The sequence below is a fragment of the Passer montanus genome, unplaced genomic scaffold, assembly GCF_014805655.1.
Source record: "Passer montanus isolate IOZ18808 unplaced genomic scaffold, ASM1480565v1 scaffold227, whole genome shotgun sequence".
Classification (NCBI taxonomy): domain Eukaryota; kingdom Metazoa; phylum Chordata; class Aves; order Passeriformes; family Passeridae; genus Passer; species Passer montanus.
The window spans coordinates 56403-76373 of NW_024366893.1; the positions used below are offsets into that span (position 1 = coordinate 56403).

Here is a 19971-nt window from a genome sequence, read left to right on the forward strand (position 1 = left end):
GAGGCAGCTCTGCCTCACAGGTACACTGTGCAAAGCTGCCTGGCAGCTCCCTTCAGCCTTCCCTGTATGAAAACCATTGTTAATTATTTCCAAATTGCCACATGGCAGCGCACAGGGCAGGAAAGGCCACTTGCTAAGCTGTCAGTTAAATAGTAGCCTTTCTTTGGCCTAATTTGGATTTTGGATGGGGGTGGGGGAATTTTTAGTTTGAACTGTTTGGAAAGAGCTGCCTGAAATGGGTAGGGGGTGCTCAGATGTTCCAACCAATGCATTTCCCAACACAAATTCTGTATTACTGTCACTGCTTAGGGCAGTGGGGTTCAAAGTGCATAACAGAAGACTGGATTATGAAAAAGAAACAAACTCAAAACTTAAATCTGCTGCTTACAGAGAGTTCTAAGTAGTATCAGAGTTCTTTCATGGAGGAAAGGAGAAATGGGGAGAGGGAATGACATCTCAGGTTTTGCATGCCACTGTCCTTGCAGCAGGCTCTTTACTTGGTGAGACGCACTGCAGCCCTGCAAATGGGAGCTCTGTAAAACTGTGGGAAGGGGCAGGGGACTGGAGCATCCTGCAGGGAGGTTAGAGAAAGGAAGCAGAGAGACAGAAATCTAGTCCAGGATCAATTGAGAGAATATATCTGAGGGGCATGGTTATGAGATTGTGCAGGGGTTGTGCAGGGGTTAGTTTTGGGAAATGGTAAATATCTAAATAATGGGGAACATCTTGGAAACGAGGGGTTTGTTCCTTCCTGAGAGGGAAGACAGGAGTGCAGCTCTTTAAATAAGTGAGAAAAAATCTTTCTTTCACTTATCAGAGCAGCCTCCAGTACTGACAGTGCTCACCTGAGCCTAGAACCTGGAGCTGGTGCTGGCCCTGGAAGCTGTGCTGCCCCATCACAAGGCTGTCTCCACACGTGTGCAGCTGCTCAAGGTGCTGTGGCTCTCAGGGACCTGCCTGCTGCCAAAAAGAGCTCTCCCTGTGCAAATTAGTTCATAACTTATGAGCTTTGACAAGTTTTTGTTGGCTGTGCCTTGGGAAACATTTTTGAGTGGCTGTTGCTGAGTTTGCTTTAATCTTTTCCCAGATTTCTTTGGCTGGTGTGGAAATAGCTGGATTATTTAATTGTGTTTTTGAGGAGTATATATAGTCACCTGAAACTTGGTGATGTAAAAAGAAGGAAAAAGAAGTGTATCAATAGCAAACACATTTATTTTCACTCCAGTGTAAGAGTTTGGCTCCTTCTGCAGCAGAGTTGTGACCCTGGCCCAGCTGTCAGGACTTGCTGAGCCTCCTGTGCATTGTCCAGAGAGGAGCCTGGCTGTGGTGGGTTTGTCTGGCATCCCATGGTGGGTTTGTCAGGGTCCCCATGGCAGAGTTCTGGGCCTGTCCCTGCTGCTCTGGTCCCTGTGCTGAGCTCCCTGTGTCCCATGTGAGCCCTTCCTCTCTGGCTGCTGGGCAGCTGTGCTCCCACTGGGTCGCTTTGGATCCGCTGCACCGGCAACTCCCAATGACACAGAATTTCACTCCTCTGGAATCCAAGTACCTGCCCTGTTGTGCTGGGCTGGGCTGAAGGGGAGCACTGACACAACAGCCCCAAGACATGATTCTCCCCTCCCTGGCTCTGTCATACCCTTGGAAAAAGGCTGCCTTTTCTCTCCGGGACTTCAGAAAGCCTTCAAACCCAGCACATTGTGGAAGAACAAGTCCCATAGCTGCCTGGTCACTTCTGTTAATGCTTGGCTACTTCAGCTGAAATACCTCGGGTGATGCCTTTCCATTACTGCAGTGTGTCAGGTTCCTGTTTGGATTTGAGCGTGGGGAATGCTTCTGGAGCATCTCTGCCTGAGAAGGGAGTTCTTTTGGGAGGCTGTTGTGTGAGTTTTGATCCCATCCTGCTTTCTTCCTGTTTGTCTCGAGTTCGCTGTTGAATGAAGTAAAAATCCTTCAGACTCCCAAATGTCCATTTTTAAAAGCTTTTCCATGAAAAGGGGGTTAATGATAACTGATTTCCTATTGAAAACAAACCTGAGGAAAACTGCCTGCAAAAGCTATGACTCCTGAACACAGGCTTGTTTAGCCAAGGACCGGAGTGTTGACAACTCCTGAGTGCTTTACTTTCAATAACAAAAACCAGCCTGTTGGATTGGGATTTACCCTGAGGTTCATCCTTCCCCTCTGCTCCTTCTGCCCAGCACAGGGGTCCAGCTCAGCTCAGATTCCAGTAATTTGCAGGCAGAGATGATGGGCCCTGGGCCTGAATGTTGCGTAAGAGCAGTGATGGAAACACTTCTCTCTTTTCATTCATCCTCCCGGCGAATAGCCCTGCAGTTCCCTGTGCGAGGAGAGCAGCAGTCCCTTCCAGCAGCCATCCCTTCCAGCGCCTGGTGAGATCACAAGTTTCCGGTTTGAGAGGGTGTGAAAGGAAGATCTAATCCAGGGGCTGGCACAGTCCAATCGGGAGTCACTGGGTTTAGGGTTTTTTTCTGGTCTTCATGCAAGATTCAAATGCTCTCACAAATTTCCATTTTCTCTTGCGTTTAAAAGGGATTGTTTTAAAATGGTAGTTTCCTTCCGTCCCCTCCCTTCTTCCTCCCTCAGTCTAAACTGTGACCGCAGGCCGGGAGAGCTGCTGGCAGCAGCGCGGAGCTCTGGCTGGGGAGAGGTGTGAAAATGCTCTGACTGGGGAAATACATTCCCCTCGCTCCTCGGGACGGGTGTGCACATGTGCTTCTGCCTGCTGCCCTGCCTTCTGCAGAGCTTTCATCTCCGTGAGGGAGATTCAGCTTCACCAAAAGATTCACCGCCACACAGCAGGGCCGTGTTTGGTCCCTGCTCGTGTACAGCTTCAACCTACGGGGCCAATTTTAGCTGGCTGGCACTGGGAAGGCAGGAGAATGGTTCACGGCAGCTCTGCGGGCTGATGAACTTGCTTTGTGCACAGGTGGTGAGTGCCAGCCCTGCCCTGGCTTTCCCACAGGTTTTTTCTTTGTGTGTCTGAACCGTAGGTGTGGATTCTTGGGCAGGCTCGGGGGCTGCCCTCAGTTACACCCATCAGGGCGTGTGCTCCCAGTACCCAGTACGGAGGGATGGCACAGATGGCTGCCACCTTCTCCTCTCACATCAGCTTGGCATCTGGCCCTGCTCACTCCCAAAAGTAGAAGATACAGATCACACCAGCATTTCTGTTACTGTCACCCTTGAAAACGGCAATTTAGTGAGGGACTGAGAGGTGGGACAGAGACAGTAATTATTCTGTCTGAACACCTTCACAGGGATCTGCAGCTGGTGAAATCGCAGGTACATCTTAAAGGTGGAAGTCTGTGGGTTCTTCTGCAGTGCACTGGATTTATTGTCTTTACTGCTTTTTATTTATAAATGGCTGCCTCTTTTTGTTCAGTGAACATTTGGCAGAATGCTCCTGTGTTGCTCCTGTGGCATCTCTTCCACATGTGCCCACCTTATGTATGCCTGTGGGGCACCCTTCACACAGAGACATTGTCTGTGGGTGAAATCTTTGAAGGAGAGTGCCTCCTGTCACCTCTGCTTACCTAAAATAAGTTTTCTGCTTCAGCACTGAAGTGAAACCATCTGGAAAAAGAATCTCCCAATAAAATGCTCGTCTTAATTTAAAGAAGTTGCACATTTAAAATGTCTAGATCTTCTGTGGCAACACACTGGTTTCATCAACATTCTAGAGTAATACGACTGAACAATTTTAATCAAGTCAACATTCTTCCTTTTGGTTTTATGTTATGGCTTTGAATGAAGTAAATCACTTGGAGTATATTGTTTTGCAAAAATGTCAAAATTTATAACTTTTTGGCCCCAAACCAAATTGAAATAAGCGTCTTGAAATCTTGTTTTATTCCCGTGCCAGGAGACAGGAATATGGTGTTTTTCAGCCTAGTTTCAGGACTAGTTACAATTTTGATGGCTGCTGCTGTTAGCCTTGGATGTCCCATCACACAGATACTAGGTTCATCTGCTTTGCTTTCCCAGGAAAATGCGTGCCTGCAGTTCATGCTTATGTGGACTGTTTTTAAAGCTGGTTTTTCATAAGGTGTCTTTACTCTGCCTTTTCTAGGAATACTTTTTAAAGAAGGAATTGAGTCATAAGGAGCTGCAGCAGTGTCACCATCCTCCATCTACTGCTGCTTTACCTCACATGTTTACATGGGTAGAATTTGAGGGACTCAGTCTCAGTCCAGAGCATTTCCCCCTCTCTTGCATGGTCACTCCTGCTTTCTCAGGAGGTGTTACGAGCACAGGAATGGCAACAGCTTCTTTAATAATGGCCCAGTAAAACCCAGTGAAACCAACAGGGTCAGCCCTTGAACCAAAGTAGAGCAGGAAATACAGGTTAGGAAATTCTACAATAGACATTAATGGAATTCTCGTGGGACATGAAGCAGTGCATGAAGACTGGCACAGCTGGCACACGGTTCCCTTGCTATAGAGCTCTGTAAAGCTTGCAACAGGGCTTTTGAAAGACTTTTGTTTTAGGTGTGCAGGGCATAATTTGTCACTCAGTGGAATAGCAAAAGTTAGTGACATTGGTAAGAGTGGGCGAAGGACAATGGTGAGAGTACAAAGAACCAATTCTCATTTTAGTGAAGCCCTTGTGTATTGCCCCAGTTGTGTAAAAGGACATCAAGGAAAGCATTAAAATAGTTAATGGAAACAAATTATTGCAATAACATCTGCTGGTATTAAACTCCCCTGTCCTACAGAGATAGTGTATTGTTTTTACTCTCTTGGTTTAGAGACCTTTATTTACAGCTCCAGCTTTTGATGCCATTCCCCAGTAATGAGCTGCTGTCTCCAGAGCATCGTTGCAGTGTTGAGGCAGGGCAGGGCTCCAGAGTGGAGCACATCAGCTGCGGGGGCTGGCAGGAGCACAGCTTTGTGTGCAGGGATGGGGGCTCAGCAGCCCTGCCTGTGCTTCCCTCAAAGATGGTTTTCTCTGTGCCTCAAGTAGAGACTGTTTCTTTGATACGTGATTTTATTGTTTGGGGGGAGTGATGGGTGTGGGAAACACATGGAGAAAGCACAGGGAAACACAGTGGTTTAAAGGAATAAAAAGATACTTTTTGTTGGAGTCATTGCACCAAAAACAAGGAGCCTCTGAGGAAGGAAAGTGAGCCTGAGGAATGGGAAGGTTGTGGTCTCATTCATGGAGTAAGGGCTTATAAGGATTTCAGCCTTATCAGTTCAGCCTGAAAATCCAGATGCTGAGAGATGTGGAAATGGTGGGGAGAGGAAGGCACGGGGGGACTGAGCAGGGCACGCAGCAGAAAGTGTGAGAGGCAGGGACAGGGCTGGCCATGAGCTCTCTGTGTGTGAGAGGCAAGGGAGCAAGGATGGGAGCAGAGGAAGGACTGGCGGTGACCCAGGCAAGCAAACAAACCCTTGGATAGAAATGGGTGGGGGTTGAGGGGCGCAGGGGATGACAGCACAGGGGAGCAGCTCCTTTCTCCAAAGCAGGACTGTCCTGTGATAAACCCTCAGCTGTCCTTGAGCACTCTCCCTGTGAGGGATGACTGCTTTCTGCCTCTTGCTGCAGCTCAGGGGTTTCTTTTGGGAGTTTGAGCGTGTGCCTGAGGTGTTTTGGGGAACCATTTACCTGGAGCTGTGCCCCGGCACGGGCTGGCTGGGCTGGGGGTGTTCACACCAGCTCACCCCTTACCTGTCCCACAGGTGATGCCTGGCCTTGCCCTGAGGCTGCCAGACCTGTGCCTCTGACACCCACATGGCCAGGCTTGGTTCTGGGGCTCTCTGGGAAGCCTGATATAAAAAAGGGAATACGGCCAGGGCAGAGCTGAGTTCAGCTGCCTCCCATGGGGTTTGCACTGAGGCATCACAGCCAGGAGGTACCACAGGAGGGGATGTGACAAAATGCTGCTGTGAGCCCCTTACAGAAGTCACCTGTAGTTGTCCTCCCATTCACTATTTCCCAGCTAGAGCAGTGTAACAATTACAAATTTGGAGTACCTGGAAAAGCTGCTGAAAGCTGGATGAATTATTAATTCCCAGGCTGTGTTCTGAAGAATTAATTTCAGCACCACATATTGAAAATTCTCCTTCATGAGAAACAGCCTGGTTTTGAGAGCAGTGAGATTCTGAAAAAGTGAAATTGTTCCATGCTATTATTGTATTTTCTGACAAATTTATTTTTCAGTCACTCTCCTTTAGCACACTCAGCTTATATTCTCAAATTAGTAGTAGGACATTTGTAAGAATTCTGTCTCTGTATAAGGTACTGAAGTAATTGGGATTCCAGGGCAGAACTGTGGAAATTCTTAGCAGGGTTTGTCCGTATCTTATCAGAACAGGCACGCATTTCCCACAGCCTGGCCTCTTGCCAGAGGGGCTGAGCAGACTTGTTGGAAGCCCCCTTTGAATGGGAGAAGTAATCTTTCTGAATGGATTTTCTGGCACAACTCCTGTTGCGTGTGTGGTTCATTGTTCTGGGTGATGTGGCTGTATTTTACCCCCTAGATAAATGTTTTAGGGTTGTTGTTTTTTTGATGATGGGAGGGGTCCTGAGAAAATAATCAGATTGCTGGCTCTATAAAATTTCTATAGGCAAATTGTTTTTTTGTTGTAAGTGGTTTTCCGTGTTAATTGTGTAGCTTTGTGAGCATGATTTTGATGTAAAGAACAACAGCTGATTAACCCTTGAACTTTTTTATGCTCAAAGGGCTTAGTAATTAAAAAGCAAACCATTTTCTCTTCTTCAAGGCATTTTAACAGTGTTGTTATGGCAGTTCATGTATGTATAGATGTATATTGTGCATTCATAGTATAGTATAGTATTTAGTATTCACTAAAAAGTACTGCTGGTGTTGTCAAAACGAAAAGAAGTGGTTGCCAGTGGTGGCATACCCTCATTTGTTGTAAATGTCTTCCAATGAAGTTGGAGTCAATCCCTCTGTGCACCACAGTCCTGCTGTGGAGCTGTGCCAACCGCTGTGAGCAGAGGATCCGGCCCTTAATATGTATTACAGGATAGTTAGTACGATGTGTAACCACAAAGTAACCACAACACACAAAGAAGTTCTATTTTAGCCCTGCTGGAGCAAAGAAATAATTGTTAATGCTGAAGACTGAAGTGCAAGAGATTGCTCAGTGGGGGTAGGAGGCAGAAAAAATCCAGATTTTGAGTTAACATGTGTACAGACAAATTCTCACGTCCCAAGGCTAAGTTTTGTCTATAAAAATTCCTTAAGATTTGAGTCTTTGTAATTAAAACATAAAGAATAATTATCTTAAGCTCATATCTGCTGAGGAAGAACAGTGTATTTACTTATTCTCTGCCAAAAAATCTTTTTAGCTGGAAAGATTAACAGAAAGGCATTGAAGTATAGAGAAGGGCCTTCCTTTTATTGAAATATATATGTTTTGTCAACAGATTCAAAACAGAGCAGTCACAACCATTTTTTCTTCCCTCTTTTTTTTCAGAACAAGGGTGGGGAAAGCATCCAGCTCCAAACTTAGTGCCTCCAATGCTTGGAAGACATTATGATTAATTTTTGTCCTTAGGTTTCCAGATGTTGGATTTCGTCCCAACTTTTAAAGACCTCTAATGTTTAACAGGATATGTGCTGAGTGTAGTCTTTAACAGAGTTTTCTTTCATAACTCCAGGATCTATGAGAAAAGGTAACTTAGGAGGCCGCTGCAGACTCAGAGCTGAAGCCCCAGCCGTCCAGGAGAGCAGCCAAGGCTGAACGTGCGAGGTTGGAGCGGAGCCGCGTTCCTTCGGGAAGACGATGGCCAGGGCCCGGAGCTGGCAGCAGAGCCCTTGGAATGCCCTGCTCCTCGTGCTGCTGTGCACGGTTGGCTGCCAGGCACAGAGGGACTGCACAGGCGCCGAGTGCCAGGCCCTGGAGAACTGCATCGAGGATGTGCTGGAGCCCGGCGAGTGCTGCGCCACGTGCCTGCAGCATGGCTGCACCTGCGAGGGCTACCAGTACTACGACTGCGTCAACGTGGGCTTCGTCAACGGCAAGGTGCCCGAGGGACAGTCCTACTTCGTGGACTTCGGCAGCACTGAGTGCTCGTGCCCCAAAGGAGGGGGCAAGATCAGCTGCCAGTTCATGCTGTGCCCGGAGCTGCCCCCGAACTGCATCGACGCCGTGGTGCCGGCGGACGGGTGTCCCCAGTGCGGCCGCATCGGCTGCCTGCACGAGGGACAGAAGTACGTGGCGGGGCACACCTTCCACATGCCTCCCTGCAAGGTTTGCCACTGCCCCAATGCTGGCGGGGAGCTGATGTGCTACCAGCTGCCGGACTGCGACGCATTCTCCTTGAACACGGCCAGCCCGGGGGATGCCGAGGACGGCGAGCCCGAGCGGCACTACGATGATCCCTACAGCTACGACCAGGAGGCCTCCGAGGGAGACAACACCCAGGTGGAGTCTCCAAAGAAGTACAGGAGTTACTCGTCCCACCTGGAGCACGAGAGCCTCAGCCAGGAGCAGGGTGAGGACTATGACTACCTGGCGGCCAGCGTGGCTCCCTCGGCAGCGTCCCTGGCTGACGCCCACACCGAGGGCACGGCGGTGCCCAGCACCACCCTGGCACCTCAGGGCCCCGCTGAGGTGCGCGGTGCCACGGAGCGCGGCGAGCGCCGCAGGCTGCCCCGCACCACGGCACCCTCCCTCCAGCAGGTGACACACAAGGAGGCACCAGCCACCACCAGGGCTCCTCCCCAGCACACCACGGCCACCACCGAGGCGCCCCAGCACCTGGAGGAGTTGGAGAGGAGACCTAAAGGGAACAAAGAGAGGCACGAGCAAGAAAGAGCTCCCCACTCGAAAATGAAAAAGCATGCCAGGAAGGAAGAGCCAGAGAACAGCATGTATCAGGGCCTGAAAGAGGTGAACTTTACGGAGCCAAGCTCAGCAAGATCATCCCCTGAAAGCCTCGAGGGGAATGATTTCCCCAAGGTGAAGTTCAGTGCAACAACCTCTCCTCCTGTTGCTCTGAAGGAAGACCGCAGCCAGTCCTCCCCAAAGCAGTCGCAGACGCTGTACCAGTACCATCCCGAGGAGGATGGGGACCCCAACTCCATCCACGCTAACCCCAGGCTGCCAGAAGGTAAGAACAGCTCCAGTGTGGGTGTCTAGATTGCTCTCACTCGTGGTCACATTGGTGCTCATTCTCTGCTGTGTTGTTCTTAATGTTGCACATGGCCTTGAAATCAACCAAACCACCACCAACCTTTTTTCCATCCCCTCAGGTTATGGTTTGTGTTTCATTTCATAGAACAGGTACCATTTCACTGTTACCCACCTTGCTTTGATTTCACAGACAGTGAATGGGGTTTTCTGGTTTTTTGACTTTATTTCAGATGATGATTTATTAAACTCCGGCATTTTTCTTCAATTACTTTTAACTTCTGTTGTGATGTTAAAGAAACATCTTCCTCTACATAGAAGGATTTAATTAGTTATCTCCAGTTACTAACTCAGTGTAATCACATTTGTAGTTTTTGTCTTCTTCTGGAAGGGAAGTGAAACAGTTGTGCTTTCACTTTCTAAATAAAAATATTTAGAGCACTTATAATACTTATCTCATGGTTGTAAGCTCATTAGTTCAAGAACTCAAGAGATACACTCAAATACCCCTGAGGACTAGTAGGGAGAAAAAGGGCTCTCTCTTGCTTTATGTTTTCATGGGGCTGGAAGTTTATGATGTTTATGCTCAGCTGTGGCAAGTATATGTATTTCCTCTCTGCCTCTGGATTCCTCTTGACATCTGCAGGGAATGTTGATTATACACTTTATGCAGTGCTCATTACTGTAATGAATGCAAACTTCATAGATGTAAATTAGCACATATACAGCTCATATTTCCAATTCATTTTTCATCAAATCAAGAGCAGTACCTCCTCTTTCAAGATGTGGCACAAAATGTTCTCTCAAGACTCAGCTGGAGGATGCTTGCAGAGAATATTCATGAGTCCCTGGGCAATGTAATTTCTCCTGGGCTGTGTCGGTAGCCCTTAAATCTTGAGCTGTCCAGTCCATCTCCTGGAAAAGTTTAAGGCACATGAGAGGAGGAGAGCAGATTTGGAGCTCAGACTCTAAGGCCCAACACACACAGCACCTCGTGGCTGTTCAGACAGAAAGTGTGCCAGGTCCATGGATGGAGATGGCAGCTTTTTCCTTTCCTTTGACTTCCCGTTTTATTTGCTTCAGCCTCCCTCGAAATATGAGCCATGCACCTAAGGCTGTGTATGATACATGGGCCTGAATTAGGACTGACACATAATAACCTGTTTCCTGATGTAACTTTAAAGATTTTTTTTAAAATAAAATTTCCTTTTCTTCTTTCAAAAAAGGAGAAATGGGTGGAGCACCATAAAATTTTGAGTGAGAGGGTTTAAAAAGGCTGTTGGGGTGAAAGTGTTCAACAGCAGAACTAAGTACTGAATTTTAGAGTCTGCTTGGGTGATTTGCAGTCTGTGATTCCTGGGAACTGCTTGACTGAGACAGGTCTGGTTGGGGGATGGATTAGGTTGAGGTGCCTGCAGCAAAATGTGATGGATGGCATGTCAGGCATGAATTGTTCAGCTGGCAGAAGCAGGCTTGGGAATCACTGGGTGCCATTTTCCCCTTAGCTGAAATACCTGCGATTTCCTTTAAATATTGTAGGGGTAGAAATGAGAAATAAATGTCCCGTGGGAGCACACAACTCTCTGACTGACTGCAGAGGATGCAGCTCCAAGGCTGCTGCTTCCCTGCCCCACGGAGCTGCTGCATGTTTTGGGAGTCAGCACTGGTGCCACCACACCATGTCCATCACCCACGTTCACTGACAGGTGGGACCTGGCCAGGCAGCCCCTGATCTGTCCCACCATTCCCATCAGGAATATTGGTGGAAGATCTGTATGGAACTACAGCACTCTCTCCCAAAATCAGGACTCTCTTTTGCCATGACCAGTGCTTGTGCCTAGGGATAGCAGTGCTTCCACTCATTTTGCTGTTTTAATTGACATGGTTGTGATTCACAGGAGTAGCTCCATATGTTTCAAGTAATAAAACACATACATCTTGTGTCTTTGGTGACTCCAGAACCAGTGGTGGAGGGGGAGTGAAGATATTAGTCAGACTTGAAAGAAAAATTAATCTCGCCTACAGATACAGAACGAAAACATAAATTTTGTGCATGTATTTCCAACTATAAAATGACAAAATGTACCAGAATTGCCAAATAACTTTATTTTCTCCCTTCAGTAGTTGTCAGCATGGTATAAACTGCATCAATCCCCTGATTTTCAGAGCCTGTGGGGCTGTTGTGCTGTTCCCTAATGAGGCTGCAGCCACTCTGGCAGTGTGCAGGGTTCCGTTCGACCAGCTCTCAGCAGAGGGCTCTGGGGTACATTTCTGTGACTCTGTGGCCATTCTAGATGCATTTTTATGTTTTGTTTAGTGTTTCTTTTCTCCCAGAGTTTAGAAAAGTTTGGGAGCTTCCAAAGAGGCTTTCAGCCCAAGTTAGATGGCTGTTGCATTTATTCCTCCTGTTTAGCTGTATCCTGGCCCCAGAATTCTGTTGTGCTTGAGTCCTGATGCCTTTGGTTAAAAACTTGGCTTCATTACTTGTATTTTACATATCTCATTTTGTTTTATATGTAGCTGAGTTTTCATCTCCCAAATCTTTGCTGGTTCATACGTAATCTAATGATGGAAACAACATGGAACACTTTGGTACTCAGGAAAGGTTAATTTCATGGTTTGGTTTCCTTTCTTCTTTTTAGCATTGTTTTTCATCTGTAGTATTGCCCTGTGTTCACATCAGCTCCTCTGTTCCTAAAGGAGCTGTAAGTGTACAGCAGAGGTAATTACTCAGCTGAGAAAGTGCAAATTAAGTGCTGTCACCATGGGAAGGGAAGAGATTAATGGAGACTGTTCTCTTTATACAGTCTCTCTCCAAACATTGATCTTACCCTGTCACTTACTGCAAGAGCAGCAAATGGGGGGAATTTTAATTTCTGTATTGCCTATTTCCTCATCATAAAAATGCCCTGATCAGGGCAGGGCTGACTAAAACATATTTCAAGAACTTAGTGTCAAATTCTGTTATGATTTTCCCACTTTCTTCCATTTCCCCATGCTCTGGCAGTAGAGTGCTGTTCATCAGATAAATGTAACTCAGGTAACAAGCAGACTCACTGTGAATGTTTTATGATTTGCATTCTGGTTTTGGCAGGCTCAGCAGCAGTTTGGATCTAGCTGGACCTGTCATGTTTCAGAGTGGAGGTGTTTTTCCACTTAAACTCCTCCACGACTGGTGATTTTTTTTTTACCATGGTGGCTTTTAGCGATAAAGATAATTGTTCTTGAGCTGGAGTGAATTGCACCAATTTGGGAGTTGAGATCAGTGCATGTGAGAGTGCCATTTATTGCAGGTGAATCCTGCCCAGGCATGAGCTTCTGGGAGGCTCCCGTGAAACTTCTGAGGATGTAGCTGAGATTCCAACCCGCCCATCTGCTGCATGTTTGCTGATTCTGAAACTTCTGGAGAAAAATAACCTTGAATTTCCAAAATGAGGGCAGACAGATCCATGTGCAGGTCCAGGAGTTGGACTTGATGGTCCTTTTGGTCTCTTCCTGGATATTCTATGACTCTGTGAAAGCAGACCTGCAGCGAGGGTTTGGAAGCATTCCCTGAGCACACCCACTCTTTGTCCTTACTGCCACCATAAAAAGCACTGGAGGTGGGAGAATGCTTGCGTGGTCCTTCAGAAACAAACTCTCTTTGCAATTAGTTCGATTTGTTTGCTATCAGGTGAAGTGTTGTCTCATTTTTACTTGAATTACCTCAGGCTTAATCCTGTGTTCTCTACCTAATCCCAGTCCTTTCTGTAACAGGAAGAAATCAGCTTTGAGGCCTCAAAATAGAATATCTGAAGAATAAAAATAAACCTCAGGAGACTGGTGTATGAGGAGAAAAAGCCTCTGGGCCAGCAAGTGTGAATCAGCATGAATTACAGCCCTGGATGACAGTGTTCTGTGGTTCCTTTGGTAGCTGGAGTTCTGAGGTAGCACGAATGGGAAATAAGGCAGTTCGAGATACTTGCAGAAAGAGGAAGACTAAAATACTATGAAATTAAAAAATGTTTATCTGTTCTCCCAAAAGTGGCCTTTTTACTTTATTAGGTAGCCAGATGCTTCTTTAGAAGGAAAAATAGAAATAATTCAGCCATTTCTATTAATGAAAGCATCCCATGTATGATATGTCTGATTCCCTCACAGCTGCTGTGCACAGCCTTCCCTGTGCCCTTCCCTTGTCACCTCTGCTTACATGGATTTGTAAGCAGAGGGTGCAAGGAAAACCCAAACCTACCCAAATGATACAGAGGAGTGCACTCAGAGTAACTGTTTGCAGATTCTGCAATAAACAGTAGCCAGATTATCCAATCTGCAGGCACAGACAGCCAGATGTGACCTGGCTCTCTGCTTCCTCAGCTCTTGCTTTCCATGAGGTCTGTATCCAGTCCTGGGAGCAGTCCCATGTGAGGAATGGGAGCAGTTCCATGCTGTGAGGGATGGGAGCAGTCTCATGTGAGGCTGGGGGCCCCAGGCACGCAGGCAGCAGCCGAATTCCCAGTGTCCAGACGTGTCCTAGCCAGGGGCGCGCTGTCGGGGTCAGCGCCGGTGCTGTGGGGTTTGTGTCTGGGTGATGGCTCTGGACATGTTGCTGCATGGCTGCTGCTTGCCTAGCTGTGTTCAGGGAGCTGCTCTGGGTCAGACCCTGCTGTTGCTTTTCCAGCTGGCTGGGCTTCAGGGCACCTCTCAGAGCTGCAGGCTCTGCATTGGCAGTGTTATTCTTTGCAGGAATTCCCCTGTAGAGCCCAAAACCTCCTCACCACCATCCTTTTCCCATTCCCCATGTGCATCTTCCTTCTATGATCATCCTTTTATGATGAGGAAATAGGCAAAACAGAGATATTAACCACAGGTCATGAGCTCCGGGCTACAGTGCTTTTGTGTCAGGCTTTTATGGGGCTGTTTTGTTTCTCATCTTAAAGAGTATTTTAAGCCATAGCTGTATATTGAATAGTGGTCTTAGTTAGAAAATATAGTTTAGATGGTCCTTTTTAAAGCTCAAAGACCTGTGCAGTGATGCAGGCACAAGCCTGGCATGCAGAGTGCCAAGACTGGCACTTTGCTAAAAGCTGTGTAGCCTGTCATAGTCAGGTGTCTGCCGACTTCTAAGAGCCTAAATAATTTAAGAAATGCTCAGATCTTCAGTTCTTTTCAAACCTCAGTATCTGCCAATCTCATAAACAGAGATGTATAAGAAGGTGGCTCTCCGTCTTCCTGTGTTACTCATAAAATTAAGGTAACAGCTGCTGCCTGCAGTGTGAATCACTGGGGACCACGAGGGGCAGGTACAGTCTACAAGATGGGACATACGTGTGTTTCTGCAGCTCCTGCCAGTCCTGCCTGCATTAAGTAACCTCTGAAGAGCACAGTTCTTGTCCCACACCCAGCTCTGTGTGCTGCTGAGGTGCAGTCAGTCTTCCTCTGCCGACAGTGCATTATACCCCGGGCTGTTGGTGCTGCAGCACAGGGTGTTCCTCACACAGCTGGCGGGGAGTGTTCTGTGTAAGGAAATCCACTGTGCTCAGTGCTGGCACCAAGGGAATGTGCAGAGGATGACTGAAAGTGGAATAGGATGGAGCATTCACACCTGGCTGGGGTGTGCAGGGGAGACTCATCCTCCCTGCAGCACAAAGCCAGGGCAGTGCCTGCATGGGACAGGCTTTCCACAAGGACACAGAACACAGGGGGGTTTCAGATATCCTTGCCTTCAGGGAGTTTATGTTCTAAGATAGTTTAAATCTCAAATTGTTGCCATAATACTACTGGAGCTGGGACCCAACCCAGGATGACATCAAAATGCCTTTGAAAACCCATCTCATGTACCTGTTCTATAGAGGTAAAAATCATTATTTATGCAAAGTCAGCTCCATCCATGGTTTGCAACAGAAACATTGAATCTCAGTTTTGAAACTCAAACATGCCGCAGACAAAGTATGAAAATAAGATGGGAGGTTTTTTTGTATAAATTAATTACCCCCTTGAACAGACGAGGCTGTTGGGCTCACCAGGTTTCTCGAGGGGACTCCATTTGCTGGCTATTTATAGTGAGTATCCAAGAGTGTATTTTTTTTGTATGCATGATGGATACTCCTTCAGAAAACAGAATTTCAATGAGACTTCTTTGCAGTAATGTGTCTGTTATTCTAATCAATCACCGAGGAATTAAAACTGACTCTGAATATAGCTCCTTGTTAGAGAAAGGAAAGTATAAGTAGTAATTCCTGATCCAGATTTTGTGAGACAATAACCTTTTGAACAGTTTCAAATATGTAGGCCAAATAAACGTAGCTTTCTAGCATATGCTTACTCATGAAAGGATTTGTAATTTCATTACCTTGGGCCTCACAGCGAGCAATATCTCTTACCTCTCAGGGATTCTTAGGTAACACGCCAGCAAGTAATTGGAATTTTATAAAGATCCCCTTATGTGTGAGCAGGTTTTATGTTTTCTTGACTGTTCCCAGTCTGTCTGTGCTCTGCTTTGCTCTGCTTGAGATGACCAATTCCTTTCCAAAGCCACCAGAAAGTCCTAAATCGTCATGCCAAAGCACTGGGGGTATTTATGCTCAGCCAAAGGCTGGGAAAGGGGTAGGAGAAAGAAGTATTTGTGCTGTATTTAGGGCCAGCAAACCTCCTCTGCACATTTCCCCCTTCCCTGCCTTTGCCAGGGGCCAGGGAGCTGCAGAGTCCCCCAGCACTCCTTGCTCCAGCACTATGTGTGGGTGTCTGGGACACACCAAGCACCCTGCAGGTTTGTAAGCAGCACCATTCCAGACTCACCGTGCCTGCAGCTGGAATTGCTGCTTTCCCTCCATCCTGGGAGGCTCTGGTGCTGATGGGGTGGCTGATGGTGATGAGGTGGCTGTGAGATGGTGGGGTGGCTGATGGTGGGTGCAGTGGGGTGGGAAGGGAGGCTGGGCAGCCAGGGTGGGCAGGGGCTCGTGCTGGGGCTGCCCTGCCTGTCCTCTCCAGCCCTGCCTGTCCTCTCCAGCCCTGCCTGTCCTCTCCAGCCCTGCCTGCCCTCTCCAGCCCTGCCTGCTGCACTTCTGGCTGCAGTTTCTCCAACCCTTCCTACACCAGAAATGGGGCCATTCATACAAACCCCCGAGCAGTAATTCCCTCCCCTTGGTGTCTGAGTGCTGCTTGCTTTTGTGGTGCTGTTGTGAACCACAGGGAGGCCGATTGTGTTCAGAAGGGCTCAGAGTTGTTTGACCGTAGTTTTGAATTACCAAGTACTAAAATAAACGTTTATGGCTTCAACAGCTCTGGGTTTAATAGCTTTTAACAGTACAAAGAGTTGCCTGAATGGGGAGGATTTGCATCAGTAACTTTTAAAAGGTGTAAAAGTTGATGCTCTTGTGTGCTGCTCCTGTGTGTAAACTAAACATCTTAAAAATAATGAAAGTCATCAGATGAGCTCTCATGGCCTTACTGCTGCCATGCACAGGGCAAATGACTGTGACCTGTGCTGCCCAAGGAGTAGGTGTGTGTTCTTCCTCAACACCCTTCCACCAAGGTTACCTGAACTGGGCACATGAGGATGGCTCAGGGGTAAGGATGCTGATTGCTTAGTATGAGCTTTATTTTGTATGAGGTCACTCTGTAGAAATGCTGTTTCTAGAAGCTGTGGGGGGGCTGCTGTCCCCCATGAGGACTTGGTGTGGGGACCCTGCAGCCTGGTGTTGGCCACCAGACACTGGGTAACAGTACATGAGCTCTTCTGTGAGAACTCAAGGAAAGAAGTGCAGGCAGACATGCCTCCAGTGGTGTAAGAGAAGTCAACAGATTACCAAAATCTAAATCAACTGGAAAAGCAAGTGTCATCAGTGAGAGCTGTTGAAAGGGAAGAGAGTATGGGATGTGAAAAAAGGAACTTTCCATGGATGTCTTACATGGTCCAGAAAATTTTCAGCCAATTTGATGCAATATATTCTGGTCTCAGAATGGCACTGAGATGCTTTTTGTGTAATAATCCCCCTAGCACCGTGTGAGGGCTCCAGTCTGGCACTGATCTGTAATAGCACTCACCTCCTCATTACATTCTCTGAAAGCAGCAGCATCGACTGTGTTTGGAGCAGGGGAGCTGGGGTTTGACTGGAGCCGGCTCCTAGGCAGGGAAAAAGAATTGAGAAGATGAATGAGCTCTTGCAACAAGAACATCTGGCTGTACCTCAGTTTCCTTCTCTTCTAACCTCTCACTATTTTATGTTAATTTCATTCTGGGTCTTCAAAGACGTTGTATGTGCTACTTGCTGAGGGCAAGTTAAATTGATTAATATTAGGGAGTTATACATCTTGTGTGAAGTGAATCAGCAAAAGCACTTCTTTTATTCTGATGTAGACATCCTGCAGGGACTTAGGAGCCCATTACATTTTGTCAGTGGTTTGTAGCACAGCATTTGTTATACTCAATAGCAAACCTCCTGCATGGTGATGGCACAGGGAAAAGACATTCCAGGCACACGGACGTTGCCTTGGTGGGGAGGAGAATTCCCTGGAAAGCAAACACTGAACAGCAAAGCACACCCTGTGCTCCGGCCAGCCGAGCTGGGAGAGCAGAGCCTTGTCTGGAGGGGACTTGTGTCCAAACTTGTCTGGTCTGTCATTCCAAAACTGAACTTCATGACTACAAAATGAAAATATGTGAAAACATATCTTTGTCATGAAAATGGAGCTTATATAGTGGCGGTTTCTTACAGTTCTTTCCATAAGGTTAAAGAGCTCTTCTGCATTGAACAAGCAGAAAAAGAAGCTCTGAGCGATTTTAATGGTGTTTAAGGAGTCTTTTTTTTTTTCTTTCTTCTACTTTTAATAATGACTGTGAGAAGGCTTCGGGATAAGAGTGTGAAGGCAATGCACTGTGTACTCGGTGGCACGGAGAGCCCTACACCCATCCCACATCCCTGCCAAGTGCTGTCAGGGTTTGGCTACCAAGCTTCCAGCTGATGGCTTTAAAGCTTCCTTACACCCAACTGTAGTTCTGCAGCTATGTCTATAAAACATCTTGTTTATAGCCTATAAGCAGCTGAAGATTAATATAGCTCTCCCTCTTATCCAAGAATCCTTCCTCTGCAATGTTCATTAATTTTCCTGGTGTTGGAATTGCCTTGCATGGTATTACTAGTAGTTTTCATTTCCAGATTCAAACCTACAGTGTTCTAGCTGAATGATTTTGTAAGAGATTCACTCTGAGGAACTGTTTTCATTGAAGATAACATACACTTAAGTAATGTCTCATGTAATAATGATAAAATTTGTACTTTTCCTGGTTCTGGTTCAAAGTTGATAAGCATTGTCTGAACTCATGGCATTGAAACCAAAAGAAAAGCGTAGTGACCATCAGTGATGGCTGGCTTTACATTAGAAGGTTCCATAAATGTTGAATTTCAGTCAGTTTGAATTGACTACGGTGGTTTTGCTAGTGGAAGATAAATGCAGAGACTTTCCAAAATCTTGTGCTGTGGTGTCAGAAGTTTTGGACGATGCTTTAAAGTGATGAATGTGCTTTGCATGTGTTCTTGCAGTACAGACTTTTGGCTTGCTCAGCCTATGGCCCTGGGAAAATTTTCCTGGTGGTGTCTGTGCTCTTTCTCCCTCACCCTCTGCCCCCAGAGACAAGAGGAGCAGGTTTATGCTGTAGCGTGGCCAAGAACAAGTTGTGGGACAGGCAGGGACTCTCACTGCCCTGGTACCACGTGAAGCTAACCAGCTGAGGTGAAAAAAGAGTTACACTGCTGGTTTTCTTATTCTGGAGGAGAGTAACCAGCCAGTTAAAATGAACAGGAGCTTTTGGAGTCAGCCAGTTACATTTGCTTTCCAGTGTGAATAATTTGATATGTGGAGAAATTGTGGCAGATAGGGAGTTCATAGGGAAAGTTCTCTATGTGGTAGATAGGGATCATGCAGAGAGCCAGTGCATCATCAGCACTGCTGTTTGCCTGCACAAGCCCTTCAACCGTAGGTTCTGACCTTTATTAGGTAACACTGAAGTCTCCTCTTGGTATGGTGAACAGATTTACACAGCTTTGAAATCTGACCCTGCTATTTCAGAGAGAGTGCTTGCTTGTTAGTCAGCTTTTGAATGGAGTCAATAATGTTCCTTGAAAAAAGACACTGAAGGTCAGACCCTGTCTTGTCAATGCCATGTTAACCCCATTAGTTTCAGTGAGGTTTACATTCATTTTAACTGTATTGCTCCTCTGATATTACTTTAAAATGGTGAAGGGCAACTGTTAAACATCAGAAATTTTAAAAATTAAATGCTGTCTTTAAGAAAAAACTCCTTACATCTCACATAGGCATACAGCAGTTGCTCTCACTTCACAGGGGTTCCCTTGCAGTAACAAAGCACTTAGTTGTTTGTTATATTTTCTGGTCAGACGCAAATTCCTCTCCCAGAATTTAAGAGTTAATCTGTAGTAAACTAATGCCTCATAAACCATATGATCACTATATAAATACATTATTTTAGCCATTTATCTCTTTTGTTTGTAAATTCCCCAAACTGAATGTGTGGGTAATGGACATTTATGGCCATGCAGTTGATAGCACAGGGCCCCTGGCACCACCCGGTGCTGGGGGTCACAAGTGAGCTCCTCTTCCCATGACAGGCAGGAAAGGACTTGATGCCTGCTCATCCAGCATCACCCAACACATTCCTTGGAGAAAGAAGAGATGGTGTTGATTGATTAATATGCTTCCCCCACCCTTGCCAGGGTCACAGAACTGAGATTCTCTGCTCTCTTTCAAATGTGGCACAGACAGCTTCAGACTCCCACAGAAAGTTAATCATGCCCTTGAACATAAATATCTGGACTATGGTCAGTTTTGTGCCAGATGGTCAGTTTCAGACCC

At 46.6% G+C, this 19971-nt stretch overlaps 1 protein-coding gene across 5 annotated transcripts in view; it reads left to right on the plus strand.

Moving 5' to 3' along the window:
- The window catches only part of FBLN2 (fibulin 2), a 90511-nt gene that overhangs the window by 17751 nt on the left and 52789 nt on the right, over nt 1-19971 (plus strand). For 4 of the 5 annotated variants that reach the window (XM_039710233.1, XM_039710238.1, XM_039710237.1 and 1 more), the window contains exon 2: nt 7649-9103. In XM_039710233.1, coding sequence (XP_039566167.1) covers nt 7774-9103 — 1330 coding nt within the window. In that variant the 5' untranslated portion in view covers nt 7649-7773. Of the gene's footprint in view, nt 1-7627; nt 9104-19971 lie in introns of those variants that run through there. The other variant, XM_039710236.1, reaches the window with a different exon arrangement.